The 11077-nt window shown below is 46.1% G+C and overlaps 1 protein-coding gene across 2 annotated transcripts; it reads left to right on the plus strand.

Moving 5' to 3' along the window:
- The first annotated feature begins 1186 nt into the window (after positions 1-1186).
- Positions 1187-10794, plus strand: Slitrk3 (SLIT and NTRK like family member 3). 2 transcript variants are annotated; one of them, XM_021159006.3, is made up of 2 exons: positions 1187-1334; positions 7378-10794. In XM_021159006.3, exon 2 carries the CDS (start codon positions 7396-7398, stop codon positions 10336-10338), a length of 2943 nt encoding a protein of 980 aa, XP_021014665.3. In that variant the 5' UTR covers positions 1187-1334; positions 7378-7395; the 3' UTR covers positions 10339-10794. The 2 variants fall into 2 exon arrangements, with proteins under 2 accessions (XP_021014665.3, XP_021014664.1); XM_021159005.3 differs by lacking the exon at positions 1187-1334 and adding an exon at positions 1712-2345.
- Positions 10795-11077: the final 283 nt, after the last annotated feature.

The raw sequence follows: 11077 nt of genomic DNA on the forward strand, positions 1-11077 counted from the left end.
ATATGGGCCCTAGACTGTGATTAAATATGCGTATACAGCAGACAAATGAAAAAAAACCTCATAAAAGAAGGGGCAAAGTATCTTCATGCCCCTCTCATAAAGGTTGTCATGAACAATTTAAAAGCCCTGCGTCTTTTCAAGATATAAGCTGGAGTTCCTTGGAAAACTTCTGAAAATATGGTCCAGTTGATGTTATGCTTACAATGATAATACATACATAATTTCACTTGTCTTGGGCAATTCCATGTTTTCACATCTAAAAGGAATAGTGAGAGTCACAGAGATATCTCCCACGGAACTCCCCCTATCTCTCATGTTTGGGAGTTCGTGGGAATGCCACCCTTTCTCCAAGACAGTTGGCTAATGAACAGGATCTATTAAAAAGAACTGCGTTGGTTTGCCCTGCAGATTGGATGGAGGAACATTGAGCAACTGCATTAACAAGACTGCAGTGGAGGCAGTGGTCCCCTGGATCATGGAGTACTTTCATGTGTGCAAGCATCTTCCTAATGTCCTCATCTCATTTGTCACCATTGGTATCTGACTCCTCTCCCTCAAATCTCCACCCCCTTCCAACCATGCTACAGTCTCATCACCACCCCCCTCAAACCCCCACGTTAGTAAGTAAAATGAGATGAGGAAATGTTAGTACTTTCAGTTTGTCACCTAGGTTGCTCGACCCTTGGCGGTTTCTACAAACCACTTGGATGGCTCCTGGCATGGTAAGCATTCAGAGATGTTGCCCCTGATACAGTTCACATGCTCTTAATTTGATCATCTCCCCCACCCCATCCCCTTTAGTTTGAGCTGTAATTTTCCAAACAGCCATCTCTCATTTGCAAAAGTTAGAAATCAATCCACCGATACAGAATACTGACTTCCTGACAGGATCTCTCTTAGTGGAACTGGCAAATTGTGACCAATAAATAGAAAAGGGGGAGGGAGGGAAGGAGGGAGGGAGGGAGGGAGGGAGGGAGAGAGAGAGAGAGAGAGAGAGAGAGAGAGAGAGAGAGAGAGAGAGAGAGAGAGAGAGAGAGAGAGAGAGAGAGAGAGAGAGAATCACTTGCTTCCTAAGCAGGGATTTGCCTGCGATGCGCGGCGAGAGGACTGCGGCGGCTGATTTACACAGTTGGCGCGGAGGAGGGGCCGGGGGTGCGGGGGGACAAGCTGGCGGAGGCTCCAGCGATGGGCTGATCTGGGGGCTCCGGAGCGCCGCTCCCTCGGTGCGCGATTTGGGGGCGGCTGATGGCTTTGCATTCGGGTTCCAGCCCTGCGTTTTCTGTATTGCCTTCTAGTCCCTGACCTGGCGCTCCCAGTTTAGAGGCAGACGTTCGGTAAGTAACGTGTAATCTGATTTTAGTTATTTCCTAGGCCATCAAAGCGGTACTTTTAAAGCAGGTCAGTCTTTAAAAGATGCGGTCGCCGCCACTGTCGCCGCCGCCGGGAGCGTCTCCTTGGCCTGGAACGCTCGCCCCCCTCCTCTGCCCACCGCTCCCTGTCCTCTGGCTGAAGAAGTGAAGGCGCTCCAATGGTGGGCTGTCAGGGGATTCACACCCCGCCAACGGGATCACATCCACATCGCCTTCGTGTTCTGCCTGAGATTTCCCAACGCCAAGTGCAATGTGGTGTGTACAGCCATACTGTTGTATCTGTGTCCTCACCCCCACCCCCCACCCCCCGCCCCGCCACCTGACCAATGCTGGGATCTGAGATCTAGTCGCCCCCTTCCTGCCTCCTTTCTGTCTCTCCCCACCCTGTCTTCTCTCATCTCCATGCCACCCACCCCCACTCCCACCCATCCAAAGGGCAAAGAGCAAAGACACTCGGGAAAGCCAAGGGCTAGCTCTATCTCCTCGAGTAGACCGAGGCCGCAGGCAGGGATTGCGCTGTGAGAGAGACAAGCTTTCAGCGAGATACAGATAAAGAGAAATGCAGAAAGGGACCCGGGCTCTCGGGAATCGGGGAGCTTGCCACTGAAGGAAGAGCACCAAGATCTTTGATCAGGCCATCCAGGTCCTGGGACACTTGCACAGCCTGCCTGCCATCCGGGGCAAGCACAGAGAGCAGTGGTCCTGAGCCCACGGTCTCCAGCTTCACCGCGCTAGGTGCGCGCTCGGCTCTCCAATCGCTATGCAGCGACCATTTCCCTCTAAGTCTAAAGGTGGACCACTCTGAAAGGATTACAGGCGTGATTTGGTAGCCTTTCTAAAAGTTGGTGGCTGGAAGAGGGGAAGATACTGGGCGACAGAATGACGGATACAATGCAGCCTCGCGGAGAGTTTGCCCCTCCCGCTGAGAAGCCCCTTGGAGCGAACCTCGGAGATCCTGAGCGCTCTGCACCATAGGTACTCGTCGACATCCGTTCCTACTTTGCCTGATTGCAATCAATGCATGTCTTATGTAGGATATGTACTGTAGAACGCATTGACTTTGGCTGCTGGATCTTCTATACACTCACAGGTGCTAGGATTTTTTTAAAATTTATATATATATATAATTTTAAGAATTGGATTCAATAGATGTAAGGACGTTGATGAAATAAGGGCTTCTGGAGACTAATATAACCTCAAACCTGTTTTTCAGGGGAAAGAAATCTTAACTCTAACATATAGGCCAGGTGGCCAAGAGGAAAACCCCTCCCCCCGTGGAGCGCTGGGTTGTATTTTAAGAGACAGAAGGAAAACGAGGATGGATATATATATATATATATATATATATATATATATATATATATATATATTTTTTTTTTTTTTTTCTAAAGAGACTCCTTGTATGCCTTGCCTGTCAGTAGCGGAGTAAAAAAGGTTCTATAGAAGGCTCATAGCTCTTCAGAAAATGAATGATGCAGCATTTTAATTATTTGTTCCAGGGAGATCGTTTCGCTTCCATATTGGAATATTTAATCTTAGATCTGGAATGAAGGGGAGTACTGAAGAGGGGGGGTAGGAAAGGGGCTTGCTGTGTAGAAAGAGCTTCTTGTCCTTCTCTGGACAAATCAATGGTGCCGGCGCTCCCAGCAGGACGCAGAAGAAACCAGCTAGAGGGCCCAGCATCCCCTAACTTTCAGAGCCCTTCCCACCCTTTAAACATGCTACACTAAAATAAAGGCAAGAGCACTCATGAAAGGCCTTTAGGACATGGCCAAAGTCCAGCACTAAGGACTGTGGTTCCAGAGACTACTGGGACTTGGTTGCAGAGGCCATTTACTGTGACTGGGAAGCCCAGGACAGCCTCCTGATTACCTATTCATTCCATTAGAGCCTGGGATCCCACAGGATCCCTGAAACAGCTGTTGCCTTTGCAGACTGGGTGACCAAGGAGATGGGTTGGGGGTACTGGAGAGGGAGGTAGAACTGGTCTGTCCCGAGCAGTTTTTAGTGTACACTGAGGGTTTTCAGTGTAAGCTTGTTTCCTGGTGGAGACCTCTCTGAGAAAAGGGTGGGTCTGGGATGTGAAGGGTACAGAATGTTAAGAGACTCTTACAGCCTGCTGCTTACTGAGTTCGATTGCTATTTCCAATCTTAGTTACTGTGGGGTAATAGACAGATGCATGGATATTTTTAATGCAAGCTATCATCCAGATCTCAGACTGACTTTAAGCAATGCTTTGCTCAATTAGATGAAATAGATTTTAAAGTAGTAAGAAATTCATACCTATGTTCTTCTTCTTCCTCCTCCTCCACCTCTCTTCCCCTTCCTTCCCCTTCTTTTCCCCCTTCCCCTTCTTCTTCCTCTTCCTCCTCTTCCTCCTCCTCCTCCTCTTCTTCTTCTTCGTCTTCTTCTTTCTTTCTTCTTCTTCTTCTTCTTCTTCTTCTTCTTCTTCTTCTTCTTCTTCTTCTTCTTCTTCTTCTTCTTCTTCTTCTTCTTCTCTTCCTCCTCCTCCTCCTTCCCCTCCTCCCCTCCTCTTCCTCCTTCAATTTGGTTGTGCAAAATACCTTAAGAAAATCATCTTCAGCCCCTGCTAACTTTGAGACCCTGGCAATTGAGTTCAATTATTTAGTAGTCAGGAAACAGAAAACCTATGTCCCCTTATGAACTAAAGATAGGATGGGGGAAGGGTTCCTGCATTCTGGACACATTGCTCAGTTCCCACTTCGAAGAAACCCTGGATGCTTGTTGGGTATTCCTCAATTCCACCAAGCACCAAGTTGTGCTTTCTCCTAGCATTTGATACCATTGAAAGGTCCTTTTAGAGGAGTCTGGGAGAGAGCTGGTTGCTTCCCCCTGTCAAATCTTCATTCAGTCACCTCTCATCTGGACATTCCTTAGCATTATCTTTGGGAGATACTAGAGAGGAAAGAGAAAGAAAGAGGGAGGGGAGGGAAGAGGGAGGCAGAGAAGAGAGCAGCAGGAGGAACTAAAGGAAAAGAAAACCAATGCTAGCAATTTCCCTCCCTTGAGGCCTCCAGAGGAAGAGTGTGAATTGCCCCACTGCTTTTCAAGCTTCTTGGTCTCCCTAGCAGTGGAGAAAGAGGGGAAAGAGGGTGTGAAAAAAGGGAAGGAGGGAGGGAGCTGTAGAGAGGGAGTAAGGAGAGAGAGGTTGGAGGGGAAGGTGGGAAGGAAGGAAGAAAGGAAGGAAGGAAGGAAGGAAGGAAGGAAGGAAGGAAGGAAGAGCATAAAGTTGAAAGGAAACACAGAGTTGTTGAGTTAGAAGTGTATCTAAATTGAAGGAAAGGTTTTGGTGCAAAGAAATTGAAGAAAAATTCAAGAGAAAGTCAGTTCAAGTCACTGAGGATGCTTTGCCTCTTATTTGGGACACCCAGCCAGTGCCAGAGGATCTCAGATCTTCCACCTGCAGGATGTGGGTAACTAGCTCATCCTGGCCTTGGAGGGAAGTCTGTGAAGAGAAAGGCCCATTCCAAATATGGTTTCACTGTCCAAGGCCTCTGCACAGGAGGGGAGAAATAGAAAGCAAAGGTCTAAGGGGCTGATACTCGCCCCCACCTCTATCCACCTCCTTCTGTCAACGGAATGTTTCCCTCGGGTTCTCTTCTCTTTCTCTGTCTTGCTTTATTCCTTTGAATACCTCTCCTCTTGACTGCTTTACTTCTTTTAGCTCCCCTTCATGTTCCCACGAGCACACGCTATGCGCGCGCACGTGTGCACACACACACAATTGTATAGTCAGGGCTTCTTAGTGCTCGCTCCCGACCAAAGGCTAAGCGTGTTCCCCTACTTGGAGCCCATTTTCATGACGGGAAATGCTGGGGGGTTTTCGGTACACGTTAAAAAACAAACCAAATACACAGCGAAAAAGAAATCCAAATCCCGCAGTGTGATGTGAGCCTGCCTTCCCCCCCTGGTGCCCAATGGTGTAGGGTAACCGGGGAGAGCCGCTACAGAGGCGGCGGCGCGCCCAGCAGCAGCGGAGCTGGAAGCCTGCTGCAGCCTCATCTCCTCCTTCCTTTATTGAGGGTGCCAAGCGTCAGTCCTGCATCCTAAAGAAGCCCATTGAAGAGCCCATTGCATTCTCTGCACGTCTCAAGCTAGCTTTTTAATTTATTTTTTAGGGCCTTCCCCCCTCTCCTCCAGCCCCCCTAGCTTCAGCTTCAGCAAGAGGAGACTGGACAAGAGAGGATCCTTAAACTCAAGCTTTGTTTTCCTTGCTGCTTGTCTTTCATTCTTTTCCATAGTCCGTGGCGAGAAACAAAAATAAAAAACCAAAATCCAAACCTCCTGCAAAATAGGTAAGTCAACGATATCTGCTTTAGCCTGGTTGCCTGAAGCCCAGAAGTGTGAAAACCAAGAAAAACATTTTTATTTTTGTTTTTGAAATGGTGAGGAGGAATGTAATGTAAGTAGAGTCTAATACTTTACAAGGAAGCCAAGGGAAGACGAAGTGGCACTATAATGTATCCTCATCTGCTTTCTCTGTCTCTTTTTCATTTAATTGTTTCTAAAAATTGACTATTACATGCCGGAGGCAGATTCCACTTTGCTTTCTCAAGAGTTTCTCCTTGCAGCTGTGTTCATGTTATGCCAGTGGAATGTAAAGATAAATTCTTCCCACTTTCCCTATAAATTATCTCCTTGTGTTTCAAGTTAAGAAATATTTCCTTGATATATGTATCTGATGTGGGAAGAAAACGTAGGTTGGAGACCCTGATTTGTTTTTATTGATTAAAATCAGCCATTCAAATTCAATTGATATTTCCCTGACTTGGGAAGGATAATGTAATAAACCTGGAATATTATAATGTATTTATGTTCATGTTTTCATACACTGAAGAGACTAAGCAAATCGAGAAAACCTTTGATGAAAGCACTGTATGTTTCCAGAATAGAACACCGAATTCATTTCTTCTCATTGGAAAAATAAATCTTTTTCTAAAATGTTTTCACAAGCTTGATAATGAGCAAGAATTGGCGTTTCCACCCATCATCGCCTTTAACCACCTACTTCTTTTCTAAACAGCTACCTTCCCTTATAATTTTTTATGGTTCCTCAGTTGATCCTCAAAGCACAGATTCTCAGTCCATACTAAGCTCTTGCAAGTGCTTTGCTTCAGACACTCCCAGGCTTAGCGACCTTTAGCTGTCACTATCTTTAGCTCTGACAATTGCATGGGCCTGTTCTTCAGAAGAACTCATCACTCTAATGCTTTAAACATCCAGAATGAGAATATGTGCAGACATTATTTATTTAACTAAAGGATACTTGCATTTTTTTATGTTTGGACAGAAAAGGTTAAGGGTTGGGTATGGAAGTGGGCTTATATAGTAATTAAGTAGCTTTTCATGGTTTCTTAAAAGAAAGCTTAAGTTTCTTTTATGATGACTTCTCACATCTCAACATCTCATATTGGGCGATATGTTCACTTTTCTTCATACTCTTTAATAGCTTCTGTTTATATCGTGTTTTAAAATAATAAATATATACAATTTAAAGAACATTCCTCCCCCCCCTGACTTCCAGTAAGATTGACAATGGCAGACCTTAGTTTAAAGAGACAAGCAAGTATAATCACTAAGCCATTGTCTTTATTGCTGAATCTGTCTGTGATCACAAGGCTGAATCAGGGCTCCTATTCTGTTTTTGGTTTTTGTTGTTGTTGTTTTGTTGTTGTTGTTTAATCAAAGGAAATCAGTGCAAGTTGCTTTTGTTCCTGTCATATAGCACTTATTGAACAGGGTCTGGCTCAGGAAAATTCCATTGCATGTTGCAATATGTCAGAGTATCTTAAATTGAAAACATAGGACACACTTTAAGCATTTAACACTTTGTTGCCTCATTTGGAGTATCAGTTTCATACCTGCTGAGGTTTTCATACCAAAAACAACGCCACCACCACCACCACCAACAAAAAATACCCCAGATGTAGGAATCAATTAAAGTAGTACAAATGCTAAAAATCTGCATCTTTATTTCTATTGCAGGCTTGTAATCAACCAGGAATGATGAGGCCAACCATAGCTGAAATGCTTCACAGAGGGAGAATGCTGTGGATAATTCTTCTAAGCACAGTTGCTCTAGGATGGACTACGCCAATTCCCCTGATTGAGGACTCAGAAGAAATAGATGAGCCCTGCTTTGATCCATGCTACTGCGAGGTTAAGGAAAGCCTCTTTCACATACATTGTGACAGCAAGGGATTTACAAACATTAGTCAGATTACTGAGTTCTGGTCAAGACCTTTTAAACTGTATCTTCAGAGGAATTCGATGAGAAGACTATACACAAACAGTTTTCTTCACTTGAATAATGCTGTGTCCATTAACCTTGGGAACAATGCATTGCAGGACATTCAAACTGGAGCATTTAATGGCCTTAAGATTTTAAAGAGACTGTATCTCCATGAGAACAAACTAGATGTCTTCAGAAATGACACCTTCCTTGGCTTAGAAAGTCTGGAATATCTGCAGGCAGATTACAATGTCATTAAACGTATAGAGAGTGGGGCATTTCGGAACCTAAGTAAATTGAGGGTTCTAATCTTAAATGATAATCTCATCCCCGTGCTTCCAACCAATTTATTTAAAGCTGTCTCCTTAACGCATCTGGACCTTCGTGGGAACAGGTTAAAGGTTCTCTTCTACCGTGGGATGCTGGATCACATTGGCAGAAGCCTGATGGAGCTCCAGCTAGAAGAGAATCCTTGGAACTGTACCTGTGAGATAGTACAGCTGAAGAGTTGGCTGGAGCGAATACCTTACACAGCCCTGGTGGGAGACATCACCTGTGAGACACCTTTCCATTTCCATGGGAAGGATCTCCGTGAAATCAAGAAGACTGAACTCTGTCCACTGTTGTCTGACTCTGAGGTGGAGGCCAGTCTGGGGATTCCCCACTTATCATCAAGCAAGGAGAATGCCTGGCCAACTAAACCTTCCTCTATGTTGTCTTCTGTCCATTTTACTGCTTCATCTGTTGAATATAAGTCCTCTAATAAGCAACCAAAACCCACCAAACAGCCCAGAACACCGAGACCACCTTCGACATCCCAGGCTTTATATCCTGGTCCAAATCAACCTCCTATTGCTCCCTATCAGACTAGACCACCCATTCCCATTATATGTCCTACTGGGTGTACATGCAATTTGCATATCAATGACCTTGGCTTGACTGTCAACTGCAAAGAACGAGGGTTTAACAACATCTCTGAACTCCTTCCAAGGCCCTTGAATGCCAAGAAGCTGTACCTCAGCAGCAATCTTATTCAGAAGATATACCGCTCTGATTTTTGGAATTTTTCTTCTTTGGATCTCTTGCACCTAGGGAACAATCGCATTTCCTACGTCCAGGATGGGGCTTTCATCAACCTGCCCAACCTGAAGAGTCTCTTTCTCAATGGCAACGATATAGAAAAGCTGACTCCAGGTATGTTCCGAGGTCTGCAGAGCTTGCATTACCTGTACTTCGAATTCAACGTCATCCGGGAAATCCAACCTGCAGCCTTCAGCCTCATGCCCAACTTGAAGCTGCTATTTCTCAACAATAACTTGCTGAGGACTCTGCCAACGGATGCCTTTGCAGGCACATCCCTGGCTCGGCTCAACCTGAGGAAGAACTACTTTCTCTATCTGCCAGTGGCTGGTGTCCTTGAACACCTGAATGCCATTGTGCAGATAGATCTCAACGAGAATCCTTGGGACTGCACTTGTGACTTAGTCCCCTTTAAGCAGTGGATCGAAACCATCAGCTCAGTCAGCGTGGTAGGTGATGTACTCTGTAGGACCCCCGAGAACCTCACCCACCGTGATGTTCGCACTATTGAGCTGGAAGTTTTATGCCCAGAGATGCTGCATATTGCCCAACCTGGACCATCTCCACCCCAGCCTGGAGATTACCACCCTAACGGGGGACCAACAAGTGCATCACCTTATGAGTTCTCTCCTCCAGGGGGCCCTGTGCCACTTTCTGTGTTGATTCTCAGCCTCTTGGTTCTGTTCTTCTCAGCTGTCTTTGTTGCTGCAGGCCTCTTTGCCTATGTGCTCCGTCGGCGTAGGAAGAAGCTGCCCTTTAGAAGCAAGAGGCAAGAAGGTGTGGACCTTACAGGAATCCAGATGCAATGCCACCGTCTGTTTGAGGACAGTGGAGGCAACAGTGGTGGGAGTGGAGGTGGAGGGCGACCAACTCTGTCTTCGCCAGAGAAAGCCCCTCCCGTGGGTCACGTGTACGAGTATATACCCCACCCAGTAACTCAGATGTGTAACAATCCCATCTATAAGCCTCGAGAGGAGGAAGAAGTGGCTGCCTCAGCAGCCCAGGACACAGGAGCTACAGACCGTGGAGGTCCTGGGACACAACCAACAGGAATGGCTGAGGTGCTCTTAGGAAGTGAGCAGTTTGCAGAAACACCCAAGGAGAACCACAGTAACTACCGGACCTTGCTGGAAAAAGAGAAGGAGTGGGCTCTGGCTGTTTCCAATTCTCAACTTAACACCATAGTGACGGTGAACCATCACCACCCTCACCCTCACCAATCGGCAGTTGGTGGGGTTTCAGGGGTAGGTGGAGGGACTGGGGGAGACTTGGCTGGGTTCCGCCACCACGAGAAGAATGGTGGGGTGGTGCTGTTTCCCCCTGGGGGAGGTTGTGGTGGTGGCAGTCTGCTACTAGACCGTGAGAGGCCACAGCCTGCTCCGTGCACAGTGGGATTTGTGGACTGTCTCTATGGCACAGTGCCCAAATTAAAGGAACTCCATGTCCACCCCCCTGGCATGCAATATCCAGACTTACAGCAGGATGCCAGGCTCAAAGAAACCCTTCTCTTCTCAGCTGGAAAGGGCTTCACAGACCACCAAACCCCCAAAAGTGATTACCTCGACTTAAGGGCCAAACTTCAAACTAAGCCGGATTACCTCGAAGTTCTGGAGAAAACAGCATACAGGTTCTAACCGAAAGAAGAATATAAATTAGTGGCTTTGTTTTGATTTCCAAAAGAAAAAGGAAAATAAAAAGAAATATATCCCCGGCTCCCATTATACTTGTCCCAATAACTACATCCTTACAGTTTCCCCTGCCTAGGACAGAACTGAAACGCATGATAACTAGAGAATACAAAAGTGTGCTCCCCCCTCTCAGATGTGATTTTGAGGAAGGGCCATACTCAGATCATTAATCAATGAAGTGCCTTCGCAGACTTTTGCCAGCAAATGTTATCATTATTTTTTATACTGAAACTCGAGACTTTGACTGTGCCATGTGTGAGGTATACCGGGGATCGGTGTATTGATCCTAAATGAGTAAACTTCAATGTGTCTTTTTATTTTCAGTAACTTTTCTTCCCTTTAGTTGCAGTTTTGTTTGAAAGGGAGGGGGGAGGTTGGCATTTATGGCTTTCTCTCCTTTTCCCATCATGGCACAGATTCTGTACATGTATTAACAATGCAGTTTGCTGCATGCTTGAAAACTGCAGGATGGGGAGGGAGGGGCGGGTCTTGCTCGAATGTTCTCACACTGTTGTTTCACACACATATTCATGTGCACACAGCAACTCCCTACATACACTTAGGTCCCTCAGCCTGCACTGGGTGCAGTACACACACACACACACACACACACACACACGCACATACATACACACATACACACACACACACACCTCCCCTGCAACTTAATATGCTTAGTTCGGGT

The sequence above is a fragment of the Mus caroli genome, unplaced genomic scaffold (genome assembly GCF_978045245.1).
Source record: "Mus caroli unplaced genomic scaffold, Mus_caroli_1 scaffold_3, whole genome shotgun sequence".
Taxonomy (NCBI): domain Eukaryota; kingdom Metazoa; phylum Chordata; class Mammalia; order Rodentia; family Muridae; genus Mus; species Mus caroli.